At 44.0% G+C, this 19,947-nt stretch overlaps 1 protein-coding gene across 3 annotated transcripts in view; it reads right to left on the bottom strand.

Annotated features, from left to right (window-relative positions):
- EVC2 (EvC ciliary complex subunit 2) overlaps positions 1-19,947 on the bottom strand; it is a 147,124-nt gene that overhangs the window by 104,529 nt on the left and 22,648 nt on the right. For 2 of the 3 annotated variants that reach the window (XR_009701089.1, XM_061192089.1), the window contains exons 7-8: positions 17,551-17,604; positions 484-618 (exon numbers count right to left, since the gene is read on the bottom strand). Coding sequence is in view for 2 of the 3 variants with exons in the window: in XM_061192089.1 (XP_061048072.1) it covers positions 484-618; positions 17,551-17,604 (189 nt within the window). In the remaining variant the exon portion in view is untranslated. The remainder of the gene's footprint in view (positions 1-483; positions 619-17,550; positions 17,605-19,947) is intronic. The other variant, XM_061192090.1, reaches the window with a different exon arrangement.

Here is a 19,947-nt window from a genome sequence, read left to right as displayed (position 1 = left end):
AGCCGGAAGCTGAGATGTGAAGCTGGACCACAGGGGACTTTCTTTATAAGCCATGTTAAGGCATCTAGGCTTCACCCTGGGGACAAACAAAGTTGGGCTTCACCCTGAGGACAAACAAAGCAAGTCTTCAAAGACTTTTCAGAGGGAAATGTAGACCAGGACCTGAGTCAGGGTGTGGCATGAATGCACAGCTGGCCATACAGGTGGGCACTCAGTTCTTCAGTCAGACTGCAGGGGTTCCCAATCCTGGTCGTTTGTTAGAAACATCCAGGGAGCTTTTAAAAACTAATGATGGGCACGCCTCTCGGGACAAAGCAGTCGGAGTCTGTGCAGGAGGGCCTGGGTATGAGCATGCCTCACGGTTCCCTGGGGGCCCTGACATCAATCCAGAGTTGAGACTGACTGAACTGAAGGATAAACTTCAACCTCACATCTACCACCAACCAACTACCCTCCAAGAAGAGGATGCACGTGGACTCCCACCTGATGTCTGGTAAGCATGCTTCCCTTCAAACACTGATATCGAACCATGAAGAAAAGCACAGCCCAGGTCAGCACCAGGGAGAGGATGAAGGCCACGAAGAACCCTGCTGCGTGGAGGCCGTGGTTTGGTAGAACCTATGGGGATAAGAGAGAGAGATTTGTTTGTGGCCACACTTTACATCTTTCAAGTCAAGTTACAACTGCGTTAAAGCAGAACAAGCACAGAGTCAGTGAAACTGACCTGGGTTTAGACCGAGCTCTGCCACCTATTAGCTGGTTGCCTTGAGACCATTGCTGGACCTCTCTGGGCCCAAGTTAAATGGGGCAAGCACTTCAAGGAGCTGAGCATGGAGGCTTGCACACAGTAGGACCAACCACCCCAAGCCTGGCACATCACAGGCGCTCAGGAATGTTAAATTCTCAAATCAAATATGTAACAAACCTAAAGCAGCACTAAAGATCTGTGAAATGTTTTGAGTCGGGCAGAATTTTGCAGAGGGCAGAGGAAGAATCCACGGTGCCCTCACCTTCCCTCAAAGCTGTCCGCTCCCCCCACCCTGGGAACACGTCCCATTAGGGGTGCAGCCCACTCTGGACTTCAGGATCACTCTGGAGGATGCACGTGGCTGGGGAGGCATCACACAGCAGGAGGCAGGCCAGCTGCCAGGCAGTCCAGTAAATGACCAGCCAGGGGGAGCTTGAGACTTCACGTGAGCTTCATTTAATGTGCCCAGTGTACTTCTCCCTCCTCAAAGGCTTCCTCCGGGCTCCAGTCAGCGACATCCTGGGACCAGTGTGAATCCACTGATGGGCCGGAAGTGGCTGGCACCAAATAACAAATGTGAGAAGCAGTAAGTTCTAGACACCCCACATGCCTCCCCTCCCTCCACCATTTCTTTGGGATCTAGAACGTGATGCCAAAGACAGCAGCAGCTGCCATCTTCCTAAGCACTCAGCATGGGGCAGGCTTGGGGCTAAGGCTGTGCTCGTACGTCGGAGCTCACATCAGAATCACCTGCAGGGTCTGTGGAAACACAAATTGCTGGGCCCTTCCCTCGGGGATTCTGAGTCACTAGACCTGGGGCAGGAACCTAGAAGAGGCATTTCTAGCAAGTTCCCAGGGGAAGCTACCACCCTTTGAGAACCCCTAGGCTAAGGGTTTCACAAGAATTAACTTCTTGAATTCTCCCAAAGACACTCTGAGCAAAATAAAAACAGCTCTGGTTTCAAATCCTACAGGTCTGGGGCTTCCCTGGTGGTGCAGTGGTTAAGAATCCACCTGCCAATGCAGAGGACACAGGTTCAATCCCTGTTCCAGGAAGATCCCACATGCCGCGGAGCAACTAAGCCCGTGCGCCACAACTACTGAGCCTGTGCTCTAGAGCCCGCGAGCCACAACTACTGCTCCCACGTGCCACAACTACTGAAGCCAGCAGCCTAGAGCCCGTGCTCCGCAACAAGAGAGAAGCCACCGCAATGAGAAGCCCGTGCACCGCAATGAAGAGTAGCCTCCGCTCGCTGCAACTAGAGAAAGCCCGCATGCAGCAACGAAGACCCAACACAGCCAAAAAAAAAATCCTACAGGCCTGAATTACAATGCCTCCTCTATCGAAACAGCTCTATACTTTGGGCAAGTGGCTTGACCTCTGGAAACCTCAGTTCTCTCATATGTAACATGGGGATAAAAATACCTCACAGCATGAAGATTAAACAAAATAATAAGGCAGAGGAGCTTGGTGCAAAGTTTGGCTCATCTGTTTAGTCGACGAATAGGTACTGGGTGTCCACTGTGTACCAGGCAATATGCTAGAAGCTAATAAGATGCTGATGCTTTCTCCCCTTGTGTGATTATACTCTTCCTGTGGACACTGACCGGGGCTGACCCAGCCTACTTGCTTCTCACAGATAAGGGCCTGTAACAGCACAGAGAGTGAAGCTTGGGCTCTAGACTCAGACCACTGGGTGTGGGACCCATCTCTGCTACTTACTGGCCGTGTGGCATTGGGGCAAATCACTTCATCTCTCCTTGCCTTTGCTCTTCCCTTGTAAGACAGAGACAAAAGCCTTTCAAAGGTTGTACTGAGGATTAAACACGAGACATGAACAAAGTTCAGTGAAGTCACTAGAAGAGGGCCTAACCTATGGCACTCACTGACTAAATGTGAGTGATTCTGGTCCTGACTTCCTTTGTGGGTTGGGTGACCCAAGGCAACTCCACTGGTACAGAAAGGGAGATGCTATGTGGTGACCGTTACCCAGTCATTTCTTCAGAAGGTGACCTCGAAAACAGGCCTGGACTAAAAGAGACTAAGATTTTTATGACACTTTCATCCTTTGGAGTGCTCTCACCAAAATGTCTATACTCAAAAATGAAAGGGAAAAAATGTCTGTGTCCATAACAAGGGGCTTTAAAATGTTCACCCCTTTAACCTAGTGATTTCATATCCAGGATTCACTCCTCAGGAAATAATTCAAAAATAGGCATAAAAGCTTATACACAGGTTGGTTTGATCCAGAAATATGCATGAAGATTTATTTATATATATAAGGCTGTTTTTAAGAACATTATATAAAATAACACAAATGTGGCTGTATGCTAAATGCTCCACAACACAAAGAATGGTTAAATCTTTTAAGCTTCTATGAGTTATTCTATCCATATAATGGCCAATCATGCAGTCATTTTACAAGTTTTGAGAAGCAGAATAATGCATGCCTGCCAGGGAAAAAAAGGTTTTTAACAGAAGCCAAGGGTTTAAAAAGAGAAGCAAATACCCTGTGTGTCCTTCTGCATCCTCTTCTAACCCCACTTCCCAGAGGCAACTATCTTAAATAGATACTGGTTTTAGTTTCCATGGTTTAGTGAACCACAATGGTTAGTTAACTTAAATACTCTAAAAATTATGCATACATCTTTATTTCTTGATATGTCAACATTACACATTATTTATGAATTCCTGCTATGACAGATGTGGATTTAGGTCACGAACTTTTACCCCCAAATTTTGAAGGATTGTTACCTACAAATAACCCTCCCTACACTTTCTCCCAATTTCAATGGTTATATTCAGTTAGCTACCTTTGTCTAACTTTAAAAAACAGAAACAGTTTTTATGGCATTAAATTTAGAGAATATTTCTTGTGTTCTTACTAAGAAAGAAAGAAGAAACATGGTGAAACTAGTGCCCCATATTTGCTTCCACCTCTCCTTTCACCACTTCTGCCCGCCAGAATTTGTTTATTTTATACATACATGTATGTATGTATATTCTGCAACCACAATTAAGTCTTTGTGGTGGTTTATAAGTTAATTCTGGAAACTAAAAATAAAAAAATTTTAAAGACAATATCATTATTATGATTAGACATATGTATTCACTGCATAATAAAGTAATTGAATGTAATCCTGTATAACTAAATATAAGCCCCTAAAAGCCACATATTTTTAATGCAGCGCCCTTTCTTACACTATCAATTTTCAAAATCATGCCATAGTTTTAGTTTGCTTCAACTTGGACCAATACTTCCTTGTGTAACTTTTTGTTTTTCCTGGGGTTTCTCACTGCTTTTCTTTTTTCTTCCTGGTATACACCCATTTCTTTAATGATATTAGCTGTTGCAGAGACTCATCTTTTTTTTTTTTCTTAAAATCATCACTCCCAGAGGTCTTTGACATTCTGATCTACTCAGGACTGGCTACTTTCTAGGCTTGCTGCACTGCTGTCATTAGAGCTCTCTTTACTGCTTTCTTGTTTTTTGGATTCCATTCCTCCCTCTTCCCTGTATTTTTTTTTTCAGTTTGATAGAGTATTTTCCATATTTATGTGTTCTCAAGTAAATTGGTTTAGAAAATATTTTTATTTCTCACGTGTTAAAATATTGTTACTTTGTGTTTGTTTGATTGTTACCTTGGCTGAGTCTATCACTCAAGGTCCAAAATCTTTTTCCCTCAGAATACTGAAGGAGCCACTCCACTATCTTTTAGCATAAGTGTGCCTGATGACCTCTTAGAAGGATCTTGCTTTCTAGGAGCTTTAAGTTCTGAATGTTTAACCATTTAAAAGGAGATTTTGAATGATTTTTTTAAATGGAGTAAAATACACATTACATAACATTTACCATTTTAATCATTTTTAAGTGTACAGTTGTGTTAAGTACAACCATGCTGTACAAGCATCTCCACCATCCACCTCCAGAACTTTTTCATTTTGCAAAACTGAAACACTGTACCCATTAAACAACTCCCCATTCCCTCTTCCCCAGCCCCTGGTGACCACCATTCTACTTTCTGTCTCTATGAATATGATTACTCTAGGGGCTTCATATTAGTAGAATCATACAGTATTTGTCTTTTTATGAGTGGCTTATTTCACTTAGCATAATACCCTCAAGTTTCATCTATGTTGTAGCATATGTCAGAATTTCCTTTCTTTTTAAGGCTAATATTACATTGTATGAATACACCACATCTGTTTATCCACTCACCCATTGATAGACACTTGGGTTGTTTCCATCTTTTAGCTCTTGTGAATAATGCTGCTATAAACATGAGTATACCAATCTTTTCAACACCCTGCTTTCCATTCTTTTGGGGATATACCCAGATGTGGAATTGCTGGATCATATGATAATTCTACTTTTAATTTTTTAAGGAATGACCATACTGTCTTCCATAAAGGCTGCACATTTTTATTCCCATCAACAGTGCACAAGGGTTCCAATTTTTCCACATTCTTGTCAACACTTGTTATTTTCTGTTTTTTTTAATAAAAGCCACATTAACAGTCGTGAGGTGATTTGCATTCCCCTAATAACTAGTGATGGTGAGCATATTTTCATGTGTTCACTGGCCATTTGTATATCTTCTTTGGAGAAATATCTATTCAAGTCCCTTGCCAATTTTTTAATCTGGTTGTTTGGTTTTTATTGTTATTGAGTTGCAGGACATTAGGGACTGAATGTTTGTGTGTATTCCCAAAATTCATATGTTGAAATTCTAACCGCCCTTGTGATGGTATTAGGAGATGGGGCCTTCGGGAGGTAAATAGTGTCCTTATAAAGAGAAAAACGGACCAGAGCTCTTTCTGCTCTCTGCCAAAGGGGGATTCAATGAGAAGATGGCCATCTACAAACCAGGAAATGGGTTCTCACCAGATACCATATCTACTGGCATATCTACTTTGACCTTGGACTTCCCAGCCTAAAGGACTGTGAGAAATAAATGTGGGTTGTATAAGCCATTCAGTCTATGATACTTTGTTATAGCAGCCCAGACTAAGACATAGGATTTCTTTATGTGGTATAGATATTAACCTTTTATCAGATAAATGATTTGCAAATATTTTCCCCCATTCTGTGAGCTGCCCTTCACTCTGTTGATTGTGTCCTTTGGTGCACAGATGTTGTTAATTTTGATGTAGTCCAATTTATCTGTTTTTTTTCTTTTGTTACCTGTGCTCTTGCGTCATATCCAAGAAATCACTGCCAAATGCAATGTTATGAAGCTTTCCCACATGTTTGCTTCTAAGAGCTATATAGTTTTAGGTCTTACATTTAAGTCTTTGATGTTCTATGAGTTAATTTTTGTACATGGTATAAGGTAGGGGTCCAACTTTATTTTTTTGCAGGTGGATATCCAGTTTCCCAAACATCATTTATTGAAATGACTACCCTTTCCCCATTGAATAGTCTTGGCACTCTTGTTGAAAATCATTTTATTATAGATGTGAGGGTTTTTTTTCCTGGGCTCTCTATTCTTTTCATTGGTCTATATGTCTGTCTTCATGACATTACCACACTGCTTTGATTATTGCAGCTCTGTAATAAGTTTTGAAATCAGGAAGTGTGAGACTTCTAACTTTGTTCTTTTCCAAGATTGTCTTGGCTATTTGGGCTCCTTTGAGATTTCATATGAATTTTAGGATGGGTTTTCTTTCTATTTCTACAAAAAATGCCACTGGAATTTTGACAGAGATTGCACTGCATCTGTAGATCATAACAATATGAAGTCTTCCAGTCTATGGACAAGGGATGATTTTCCACTTACTGGTCTTCTTTAATTTTCTCTCAGCAGTGTTTTGTAGCTTTCAGTGTACAAGTCTTTCACCTCTTGGTTAAGTTTATTCCTAAGTATTTTATTCTTTTTGATGCTACTGTAAATTAAATTGTTTTCTTAATTTCCTTTTTGAATTGTTCATTGTGTATGTATATAAAAGCAACTGACTTTTGTGTGCTGAATTTTTAGTAATATAAAAAATGTCTATATCCTAGTATAACATTTTAAAAGAAGACACAAAGGTGTATATACATAAAAATCCCAATTACATTAAAATAAAAATAATATATATGCACCCATATACATATGAAACCTATGAAGAAAATATTCCAGAATTTTGTTGAGCGTAATTACTTCATGAATTTTCTCTTTATGTTTCTGTGTTTTCTATAATGGGCATGTATTACTTGTATAATCAGGAGACAAAAAATGATAATAATGAGCTCTAAAGGTAAGTTTGGTAGACAAGGAGATGCACCACCCAGATCTCCCTTCAAGGAAGGACTAGGTGTCCAGCTACGGGCAGTGTGATCAGTAGACCTCCCACTTCATGGTCTAGATCAGCTGCAGAGAACCACCTCACCTAGGTCATGCTGACATCTGGTAACAGAACAAGGCAGAGGCATAATGGCCAGCCATTTAGCCTGATGAGGGATGCTCAGACAGGTGACAACACTTGCCCCGGAGCTCTCTGCCAGGTGAAGCTTTGTCAGCCTGGATCACACTTGACTTCTTCCTCTGCTCAAACTGCTTCCTCCTCCTCCCCTTCACAGGTGATCTGATTGTGTTGGGGGAACCCCACAACCAGCCCCAGGTTAGATGATTCACAAAGACTCATATATAATCACAAAGGACTCAGCATATAATCATCCTCACAGCTATCATTACAGTGAAAGGATACAAAGAAAACTCAGCAAAAGGAAAAGGCATGTGGGGCAAAGTCCGGGGAAACCAGGAGCAAGCTTCTAAGGTCCTCTCCCAGCGGAGCTACAAAGGGCACACTTAATTCCTCCAGCAATGAGCATAAACGCTATCCACCAGTGAAGCTCATTTGAGACTCGGTACTCAGGGTTTTTATTCAGGACTAGTCACTTAGGCACCCTCTGCCTGTCATGTACCAAAATCCCAGACTCCAGAAGGAAATGAGGTGTTCAACATAAAATATATTCTTTATAAAAACAGTTTAGGTGGGTGAGCCACCCATAGTTCAGTAAATGGTGAGAATCGTCCTGAAATGCACGTTCCCAGATGCCAGCCAGGGGCTAACCTTGTAAGTAGGGCTTTCTAAGGATAGCAGTCTCAGGCCAGCTATGTCAACTCTCCTGCACACTGGTTACCATGTTATACCCCAATTCTGTCTTGGCATCTGCTTCCAGAGAAGCCAACCTGTGACAAGTTTAATTCAAAATGGTTGCAGACCCCAATGTTCACTGCAGCACTATTTAGAATAGTCAAGACATGGAAGCAACCTAAATATCCATTGACAGATGAATGGATGAAGAAGATGTGGTACATATATACAATGGAATATTACTCAGCCATAAAAAAGAATGAAATAATGCCATTTGCAGCAACATGGATGGACCTAGAGATGATCATACTAAGTGAATTACACCAGACAGAAAGACAAATATCATAAGGTATCACTTATATGTGGAATCTAAAAAAATGATATAAATGAACTTATATACAAAATAGAAATAAACCCACAGACATAGAAAACAAACTCATGGTTACCAAAGGGGAAAGGTTGGGGGGAGGGATAAATTAGGAGTTTGGGATTAACATATACACACTACTATATGTAAAATAACCAACAAGATCCTACTGTATAGCACAGGGAACTATACTCAATATTTTTTAATAACTTACAAGGGAAAAGAATATGAAAAAGAATATATATATGTATAACTGAATCACTTTTCTGTACACCTGAAACTTATGCAACATTGTAAATCAACTATACTTCAGTAAAAAAGTGGCTGCAGATTATGGGAACATTTAACGCATTATATAGGAGCTGGAAGACAACTAATCCATTCCTCATTACTGAGGTCACAATGCACACTGTAGTTAAGGTTAAATTTTTCTGACAGACCAACAAGGCCAACCTGACCTTCCAAACAGTCAAAGCCAAGTTAGGTCGGGAACAGGAGCTTCGGTCCAGACAATTACTGGAACTTGAATCAAAGTGTGTTGCCACGTATGACTCGCCTATGATGAATCAGCCTCTGTCCATAGAAGCTGTTATCAGAGGTGGTCAGGAAACCAATTCTGTTTTCAGACTCAAACATCCTGATTCTAAATCTTACATTTTGATTAGCACCAAATTGAAATGCAAGTTCTCCATTTGCACTGGAAATAGCCTTCTAAGCTCTGATTTGTGTACCTATCAGATAAGAAGAAAATCAATAAGCTGGGTAACTATGAAAAGCAGTGCAAACAGGTTACATTAAAATATTGATGGAAAGGAGACAAAACATCTGTGTCTAAAGAGAACAAAAGGCTATAGATCAGCGATTTGTTTTCAAAGTTTGCTACTGACAGAAGGCAAACACTTTTAATTTTACAGATTTAGGGAGAAGAATGGAGAGGTAAGGGAATGAATGACATTTGATCACCTACAATATGCCACTCCCTGGGCTAGGTGCATGTACGGGGTTGAACTGTTTCCTCCAAAAAGCTATGCTGAAATCTTAACCCTCAGTACCTATGCATGTGACCTCATCTGGAAATAAGGTCTTTGCAGACATAGTCAAGTTAAGATGAGGTCTTACTGGATTAGGGTGGGTCCTAAATCCAGTGACTGTATCCTTATAAGGAGAGGGAGATTTGGAGACAGACACACACAGAGAAAAGACTACGTGACCATGGAGGCAGAGATTGGAGTGATGTAGCTACAACCAAGGAAGCATTTCCAGGAGCCACCTGAAGCTGGGAAGAAGCAAGGAAGGATTCTTCCCTAGAGTCTTCAAAGGGAGCATGACCCCGCCGACACCTTGATTTCAGTCTTCGAGCCTCCAGAACGGTGAGAGGATAAATTTCTGTTGTTCTAAGCTTTGTGATAATTTGTTGTGGCAGCCCTAGGAAACTGAAAAAGTGTGGTATTGTTTTATCTCATTCAATCTTCAGCAATCCTGCAGGGGATGTATTATCCCCATTCCACTGATAGATAAATGGAGATGCAAAGAGATCAGATAGTTAATCAAAGTCCATAGCTAAAGAGGGACAGAGGTAGCTCTGCTTAATTCCAAAGTCTGTGTTCTTCCCAGTACATTATACTACTTACCATCCAGGGGGCTGTGTGGTTTTCTAAATACATTTTTAGTCTCAATCTCCCACATCGTGGTAGAAGTTACTTATCTGATGGATGGGAACCAGAGACAGATATTGGGACAGAATTACAGGCAGGCAGCGTCAACGTACTAAAAAAAGCAGGAACAAAACTAACTCATTCTCTCAAAGTCTCCCTCCCTTCCTCCCTTTCCTGCTTCAGGAAGTAGAACAGTCAAGACAAGCCACCTCACTCCTCCTCTTTCCACCTCCACCTTCTCTGAATCTCCACCTTGAGATCTTGCCCTCTTTTGACCAGTCACGTGGCCAAGAGAATTTGAAGAGTCAAGGCAGTGTGGGGAGCAGGACCTTTATTCAGCAACATGGCTGCAGGAATGAACGCCTGTATTTAGGAAGAGGACAAAGCCAGGCCAGCTCTGCGGATCACACCACCTTTCTCCCCTTCTCTCCTGCAATTCCTACTTTCCAACACCAGGTGATAAGCAAACCTAGGTAAAGACTACCTCCTTGGGGCAAGCCCACTCACAAGTCCCACTTTCTTCTTTTCAACCTTCTTCATTTATCTCTGTTACTAACTTAAGCTAGGTCCTGATCCCCTGACCTGTCCACAACGCCTTTACTCTTCAAATTCCCTCCTCCATACAAATGGCCAAAGAAGACGGAATCTCAAGATTTAGCTTTATGGGAAGGAAAATCCCCATAATCACTCATATCACCATCATCATCATCATTATCAACATCACCATCAACATTACCATCACCATCATCACCATCATCATCACCATCATCGTCCTTACCATAACATCACCATCATCACCATCAATACCATCATTATCACCATCATCACCACCATCATTATAGCTAATATGTATTGAGCAGATACTGAGTGCCAAGGATAGTTCCAAGTGCTTTACATGCTTTATCCATTCACTCCCCATGGCAATAGTATAAAGTGGGCACTATTTTAATCCATATTGTACAGATTACAATGCCAAAGTATAAATAAGTTAAATAAATGGCCCAAGGTCACAGAGCTAACAAGTAACAGACCTCGGATTCACACCCCACGGTCTAGGCTAGTAGTCTTCAGACCGCAGCTGCCTCTCCAGGGCTCAGGATCCAGCCTGGCCTTTTACCAGGAGCCCTGCATTGAGTCATCAGGGGCTTGTGCCGCTGTGAACATTCTGATTCCCTCTCTGAGTATACAGCTCACCCTTTTGGGGTACGTGACTAGCAGGGCAGAATTTTAGAATTCCTGAGTCTCTGGCCAAAAGCCTTCCCTTCAAAACTACACTTAACTATCAACATCTTTATTGAACTTTCATCAGAATCCAAGTAATTCCTTTTTAATCTTTAGAACAATGCTTTAAGTACAGAATTCACACTTCATGGGTGCAAAAATCAAGCTTTGCTATAATTCCATTTACCTGAAAATTTCTATTAAGTGGCTACACCACAATTACTGCCAGGTTTGACTCAATGTTTAGATGTGGTGGTAACCTTTCTTGACAAGGAAAGACAAGGAGGAAAAAGGCCCAGGCCCTGCTCCGAGGAGCTCGGCAGCCTATAGAGGAATGGCCAGGCACGCAGGCTGGGGCGACATGTGTGACTACGGCAAGGGGGGAAGAGAGGCAGCCCCTAACCCAGCTCAAAGGACAAAGAAGACCTTCCAAGAGGTGACCCGTGGGGAGAGGACAACGAGCCAGGCCAGGAGGAGGGTGAGCCAGGCAGAGGGAACAACATGAGCAGGTTGCAGATGCAAGAGACACAGCCCAGGTCCCAGAGGGCCTTCAAGAGAAGGTTAGGGACTTGCGACATCATCCTACGGGCTTAGGGGGCTCCCTGCAGGGTTTTAAGCCAGGAAGTAACATGGTCATATCAGTATTTTAGAAAGAGAAATCCATATGCTGTGTGACGTCAGCCTGGAGGTGGGTGAACCTGGGTGACTCAGCCAATGGAGAAATGATGAGGACCAGAAACAACGCTATGGGAAGCAGCAGAACATACTCGTAAAGACCATGGACTTGGGCCCTCGTTGGGGGTTCAACTCTCAGCTCCTCCCCTACCACACTGTGGGACCCTGAGCATTTCCCTCCCTAAGCTGCAGTTTCCCCATCTGTAAAATGAGGGCAAAAATCTTGCAGACAAATTCCACTGATAATCATTGTAAGTACAGAATTTCAAAGAGCCTATCTACCTTAAACTCATTAACTAAGAATAAAGAAAAAGATGTGGCTCAGTGACCCCAGCTGTCTTATCCCCAGAGCCCGCACTAACTTTCCTTCTTGTCTCTGGAAAAGAATCCGTTACTACCACCACTTTAATCACATATTAGCTGGTAGCAGATTCCTTTGATGAGGTCCATCACTGCATTTATGAAGAGCAATGCCAGACAAGAAAAGACTTTCAAAAGAAATGCTTTAAATGCTTAAAATCCAATAACAAGTTACAAGAGCATGAGGAAAAATTGTTTATACAATTTGACTTCAATTATGTAATAAATATATTTATAGACTTGCAGAAGGCAAGAAACTACCATGCTAGCAATGGTTATCTCTGGTGGTGGGGATATGAAGAAATGTTATCTTATTCTTCTAACTTTCTCCTTGTGTCTGTGTGTGTGTGTGTGTGTGTGTGTGTGTGTGTGTGTGTGTGTGTAGGGGTTGTTTGTTTAAAGTGTCCACAGTAGATGTATATTAAATCCCACCCCCTCCCCAAATCAGGAAAAGTTTGAAGGGGAGAGCATACAGAATGATTTCTCTGAAAGACATTTTAGGAGTAATTTAGTTGAAATCCTTCAACTGCTTGAAGAAGCAGAGGAGTCAGTGACTTGCCGACCCTTGTCCCACAGCCCTTGAGGGGCAGCTCTGAGGGCAGAGACTCTGATAACTCTGGCAAGAGCAAGAGCTTGAAGGTAACCACAAACAGAGACAATCACACTCACTAATAGAGGTCTGTAAGTTACAATCCAGTGAATAAGGCTTGGACTACAGAACAAACTGCACAGCATGATTCCATTCCTCAATGTTGTATCAAGCTTCAGGACCTTGGCCAGTTCCCAGAGCCTCTCAGGACCTGAGTTTTTTTTTTTTACTCTTAAATGAGGAAGTAAAACTAGATAATCTTTAAAGTCTCCCCCTGGGCAAAAATTCTATTCTGATGTCAACAAAAATGTATTAAGTGCCAACCAGGGGAATAATCTCAATGTCACAGAGTGACAAGGTTTATCAGATGTCCCAATGCCACTGGATCCCAGCAAGGGGTGCCACCAGCCTGCTTGGGGGATGTGAAGGAATCACAGAGGTGGAGAAAGTTGGTCAGGGTCCTGCAGGATGTTTACGAGCTGCCAGAGGACAGGAAGGAAAAGATCAGCATGTGTAAAACCAGAGAGATGTGGAAAACACAGGAACCCCACGGCACAGGGAGATAGCAGAGGTCACCTTTCCTGGTGGAGCCTGAATCCTAACGTAAGGGAATTGGGCTTTATCCAGCAGGCAATGGGGAGCCCCTCCAGAATAGAAGGTGAGCAGGCTGGTGTTTCAGGATGATGGGCTGGAGGGGAGCAGGACTGAACAGGCAGAAGGCTGGTAAGTCATCCAAAGAAGAAGTGACCCAGAGAAGGCAGACGTGATGATATGCGACTGCATGCTTCCAGCCCTCTGAGTTAAACCCAAAGCCACATGATTTTGCCAATGGAGTTACACGTTCCCTTCACTGTGATCAAGGGCACACATTGTAAATCTTTGTATTTGAGAAATTCTCATATCGTATATAGCTATCTACTGAGGCATTCTTTATCTTATTAATGAATAGGAGCTCTTTATAATGTATTATAAAGACACTAATCCTTTTTAATGTATGCTACAAATATTTTCCCAAGTTTACTCCTTACCTTTCTTAATACTGTTTTCAAATGTAAAGTTTTCAACTATTTTGTGTACTCAGACCCATGGTTTTCCCCCATGGTTTTTTTCATAGCATATTAACCAATATTTACTTTTTACAAATTGTTTTACCCATTTAAATTTAAATCTGTTGAGGGAATTCACCTTCATTTTTCTTCCAAAAGATCCAGTCAGTTGCCCCCCAAATTTATGAATGAGACATTCTCTTCCCGTTGATTTGAAATATCATTTTATCATGTATACATATGTGTAGATATTCTATTTTGTTCCACTGGTCTGACTTTTTTTGCAGGACCTGAATACAGCATTAATAAAGCTTCCTAATTTTTTATATCTGCTAGGGCAAATCCTCCTTTGTTACTCTTCATTTCGAAATTTTCTCATCTAGCTTTGTAAATTTATATTTCCAGGTGAAACTTGATTGATTTGATCACATTCCTCCCCCAAATTCCACTATTATTGTTATTATTCGAATTATACTCCAAATGAATTTGGGTGACATAACAATTGGTTTAAATGTCCCTCTCTTGATTAGATTCAGATTCTTGCAGTGAAATACGGTGACCTGTTCTTCTGGTGCCTGGCAGGGTGCCCAGCTTCACTACAAGAAGCTGGAGTGAAGTCCAGCTCAATCAGAACACCTCCACTCAACTACTATCCATAGGATAAACAAGGTCCTACTGTATAGCACTGGAAACTATACTCAATATCCTGTGATAAACCACAATGGAAAAGAATACGAAAAAGTATATATATAACTGAGTCACTCTGCTGTACAGCAGAAATTAACACAACATTGTAGATCAACTATACTTCAATAAAATGTTTTAAAAAAGAACACCTGCACTCAATGTCTGGCACAGGGTGGAGTGATTCTTTTCCTCTCTATTCATCCAGGAGGCAGAAAGGGTAAGAAGACTTCTTGGGGTCTTAGTTGACATATATCAGTTTCACCCTCAGGAAATTAATAAGAAATTAAGGAGGTGATGGTGTCTCTTGCAAGTGTTGCAGTTCCCAATTTACACAATGGGTTACTCAATGTCTTTGCTTTGTATCTTTTAACTGCTTGATAAAAATGTCAGAGGAGCTTATACCTCACTGCTGAGCTCCTCCTATTCATCACGGCCACACTTTCCTTAGTATAACGACGTTATCCTTGCAGGTGCCCAAGTCAACCGTGCTAGAACACACGCTGTAGCTGGCAAGGGCCGAGCCTCCTCCTTACGTATACCTAAAAGGTGCCAGGCACTGTGCTCGAGCCCAGTAAACCTTGGTTCACGTCCAACCTACAGTCAAACAGGCTTAACCTTGACGTCAGATCTTCAGATACATATTTTAGAAACCTCTCCTCCACCCTTAATTAACTCCTTCCTTTAAGATCCAAGTGAACTCTTACCTCCTCCAAGAGGCCTGCCATCCACCCAGCCCGCCCAGCCCACCCTTTCTCCCTTGTCAGTACCCCCAGCACCTATGATCTGTATGTTGGGTCACAACCTCACAAGTTCAGTCACAGCTGATGTACATGGTTTGTTTGGCTTTTTGCCCTTGTTTAATGTCTCAGTGAGGGGGAGGGATGGTGGGTGATGGGCGATCGGAATCTCCAGGCTGCCTCAGACTCCACTGCGCCCTAGAATCTTGTGTGCGCCTGACTCACACACTTACAGCACCGGCATGGCCCTCATGGGAATTTAAGCTTGAGACCCTGATACCTAACATTCTTTTCACAATTAACACAGAACACTTGCACAGCAGCGTTATTTCCATGTGTAATAATATGGATGATGTTTACTGAGCACTTACAGAATGCAAGGCACTGTGCCGAGTGCTTTGCCTGCATCAATCCGTTTACTTTGACGACCACCCTATGAAGCGGGTACTATTATTATTCTCATTTTACAGCCAGGATACTGAGGTCCAGGGAGGTAAGTAATGTGCCCAAGGTCACATACAATCAGTGGAAAAATAGGGATGCAAGTCCAGGCCTCTGGTGCAAGAGCCCATTGTTCCCACAACACTCTAGGGCCATCACCTGCATATGTCTCATCTCCCCACTCGATAATGACCTCCTTGAACGTGGTCCACAGGCAGAGGTCACCTGGCCCAGGGGCCAGTGGGGCTGAAATCCAACCCACTGCTCCACTGCCAAGCCTTGCACCCATGGGTCTGCAGCCCAGGGGGGCCACCTATTCCTGTTTCTCCTGAAGGCAATGAGCTGGAGACAGCCCTGAAGACCTGGGTACGGCTCGTCTCCATCTACGTGAGAAGGTCTGGGACATGGAGGCAGGGCTCATAAATACTGATTAAATGAATGTTCTCTGACCTTTATTGCAATCATGCAGCATTGATGACAATCAGCTCAATCATGGGATATTTACCTGTTGAGTGCCACCCGCAATGTAAGGCACCGTGTGGGACACAAGAAGGAATCAGACATGGTGCCACCCGGCAGGAGCTCACAGACCAGCCAGGAGAACTGTCTGCACCTGTGTGCCTGACTCAGGTTTTGTGCCGGCCTCGTCTGTGCAGGCATTCGGCTCACTAGGAGGCAGTGTGGCCCACTGCCCAGCAGCAGGGCTCTGGAGCCAAAGGGTCTGGGTTCATATCTTGTTCTAACACTACCTGTGCAGAATGGCGTTCACACAGCCGGCCTGAGACCTCCATCCTCTGGGAGGCCTGCTCAAGGCGCTGGGCCTTGGCTGGTGTCTGGGAACTCAGGTTTCAGAGGGTTCCCACCATCTCCTGATAAGAGGGGCTCACAGGGCCTAAACTGTTGGGCAAAGGATGTGGTGTACACTGAACACATGCTGTCCTCCTGGGAGGTACCAGGCAGAGGGTGCCCCGTGCCCAGCTCCCAGTACAAACCCTGGCACTAGGTCTCTAATGAGTTTCGCTGGTGGATAGCACTTCACATGTGCTGTCACAACTTGATGCCAGAGGAATTAAGCATGTCCTACATGTCTCCACCGGGAGAGGACCCTGGAAGCCTGCACCTGGCGTCCTCCAGACCTTGCCCTGAGTCCCTGTTCCCTTTGCTGATTCTGCTTTGCATCCTTTCTCTGTCATAAATCAGCCTGAGTACGACTATGTGTGCGGTCCTGTGAGCCCTCCTAGGGAATCACTGCACCTGGGAGTGGTCTTAGGAACCCTGACACACTAGCCATGTGACCTTGGGCAAATGACTTGAACTAAGTGTGCCTCAGTTTCTCCACCTATGAAATGGAGGTGATTTAAAATACAATCTATTCCCTCAGATTATGTGAAGATGTCACAATTCAGCAAATGAAGACTGCTTAGGATGCCTGGCACCTAGTAGGTGCTTAAGAAATGTGGAGCGTGGTTATATGGTGAATAAACACTTGATGAACATGTGAATGAGTGAACGCATGAGCTGTGGGTGACTGAATGATGAACAAAAATGGAGAAATGTTAATGGTGAACAGCAGAAGCAGGCCTGCAGGGCCCTGGGCAGCTCTGGGAAGACAAAACATGACCACCCACTAGCCGTGGGGTGAACACTGCAGGGCGGGTACCAGCCGGCTGATGGGTGGGTGGAGCCCCAGCCTGCCCAGGCAGTGACCGACCCGTCTTGCCCAGATGAAAGGGTCATCCAGGAAACTAGCCAGACAGCCTCAGGCCACACTGGGGGACCCCAGACTGCACAGAGCCCCCAGCCTTGGCTCGTGTCTGGGAGGCTAAGGCCAGCGGCAGGCCCCTACCCTTGGGCCTGAGGACAGCAAGAGACCACACACCAAAGGCATAAAAAGACACACTGGGGGCATAAAGCGGGTGTCCAGGTTAAAGATTTTCTCCTACCGTTATCTTTTCTTCTGTTGTTATGGTGAAAAGGGCTTTTAGCTGGGCTCTGTTCTAGAAAAAGAAAAAAGAAAGCACTTCAGTAAATAGGTTTTGGCATCTGAGACACGGGGTAACATTTCGTGTTTCCGACCCACCGACCCACCGTGCCTGGAGCAACACCGGGCCCTTGACTTCGGGGGTGGAGGCTTGTAGGGGTCTTAAAGTCCCTTTGGGGGAAAGGTCTATGAAACTGTGATGCCTCCTTCTCTCCTAGAGGCGTGTGTGAAATCCAAACACCAGTTTCCCTAATTGCCAGGGAAACCCAGGCAGCATGCCCTGGTGGTGAAACACTTGGGGTTAGGGTCAGGTCGGGCTGGGGTGAGGGATGACCCTGAAGCTTACCCGCCCTGTGACCTGGAGCAGCCACTTTCACCCTCCAGGGTCTAGTCTGTCCCCTTCAGGAAAGGGGAGAGAATCACAGGCTCCGATGTCATTGCTCCAATTGTCAGCTCTCTTTCCAATGCTCCCAACACCCCTAAACCCCAACTCCCTATGTGTCTCCTCCCAATACCTTCTAATACTCCTCTGCTTAGAAAACATAGGAAATGGAAAAATGAAGGGTGAGCGTTATGACTGCTATCTGTCCAACCATGTGGTATCTGAGGAGACTCAACATGAGATCATACTTCTTCCTGGGGGTAGAGTCAGAATATCTTGCAACTGAAAGGCAGTGCAGGGTAGTCTGGAGAGAACCAGAGTACCCTGGTTCATGCCTGGCTCTATCACTCTCCAGCACTCTGGTTTTGGACAAGTTATTGACCTCTCTGTGCCTCAGTTTCCTCATCTGTACAATGGGAATTATATTCAACTCGGACTGTTGCTGTAAGGATTAATTAGAAGAGTGCCTGGCACATAGGGAGGAGTGCTGTGAAAGTATTACTGCTACTGGGTGTAGCAGGTGGTGATGGGTGGTTGTATCAATGTAGATAACCTGGCCTGGAGACTTGGAGCCCGAAGTCCAGTGAGCTAGGCAACTCCTGTGCAATCCTATCACGGCCACTTGGAGGCATTTTCCCGACCTGAGTGATGGTCCACCTGAGGCAGGAAACCTCCTGATCCATGCCCTACAGTTGTTACAGCAGCCGCACTGGGCGCACTGGGGCATCCCAAATGCATCACGGGCCAGCAGGACAAGCTGATGGAGGCTTCCAAGGGAAGTCGAAATGCCACAAGCTTTCTTTTTCAGGAGGGAAATGGAAATTTTAAGAAACAAACAAATAAACAAACAAGTCTCTAAAGAAGAGACACCTATGAAGCAATCACTTGGCCCTTTCTGTTCCTGAATTGTCTGTGCTTCGAAATATTCATGGTGCCCTGTGAGTTTCAGGGTCTCCTGAACTAGTGGGTTCAAAGGCCAGTTTCCTCTCTCTTCACTACCTCTGGGTCCCTCCTCCCTGTGTTTCCTGACACTCAAAGTCTCAGCAGAGAGGGGCTGAAAGTGTACTTCATCTCTTTGCAAAACATGAATCCTCAGCCCCGCGCCTACATAAACTTCAAGGCTTGAGAAACATGTTTTAGATCACAGTCTGAAGTCAGGAAACATGGGCCACGTGAGATCCAGTGATGGTTTTATAAGGTGGGCAGGATGTTTATACAATACATGGTAAGGAACTGGAGATGAATGTTCTAGATTTTCCCCTCTTTGACCTCCCTTCATCTAGGTCCTGTCTTATCTACCCTTGTATGAATTTGAGGTGCATGTGTGCATATCCACGTGCATGTGTATGCATGTGTGTCCATGTGCATGTGTGTGCACGTGTGCATATCCACGTGCATGTGTATGCATGTGTGTCCATGTGCATGTGTGTGCACGTGTGCATATCCACGTGCACATGTGCATGTGTGTGCGTGTGTATCCATGTGCATGTGTATGTGTGCATATCCACGTGCACATGTGTGCATGTGTGTATCCATGTGCATGTGTGTACGTGTGCATATCCACGTGCATGTGTGCATCCATGTGCATGTGTATGTGTGCATATCCACGTGCATGTGTGTGCATGTGTGTGTATCCATGTGCATGCATGTGTGCACATCTGTGTGTGTTTGAGAAAGTAGTTTCCAGATCTAAACACAATGCATCTCTGACAGTACCTACTTCATGCTGTGAGGATTAGTAAGTGGTAACTATTTTTATTACCCTCTCCACTGCTCTCATACCATGTGAAAATGTCAGAACTGGAAGAGATTGTGGGGAGTCTTCCTACCCCTCTCATTTCTCAGGTGGGAAAACTGAAACTCAGAGACACTGAACTGTTCTGAAAACACAGCGAGGACAGTGTTCCCACCTCTGAAATACCAGACACCAGCTCCACGCTAACTTGAAGGATTTCAAGTTGGGCACCTGCATTTTTA

This window comes from Eubalaena glacialis, chromosome 5, assembly GCF_028564815.1.
Source record: "Eubalaena glacialis isolate mEubGla1 chromosome 5, mEubGla1.1.hap2.+ XY, whole genome shotgun sequence".
NCBI classification, from domain to species: domain Eukaryota; kingdom Metazoa; phylum Chordata; class Mammalia; order Artiodactyla; family Balaenidae; genus Eubalaena; species Eubalaena glacialis.
The sequence above is the reverse complement of the archived record's forward strand: the minus strand, read 5'-3'. Positions and strand labels throughout refer to the sequence as shown.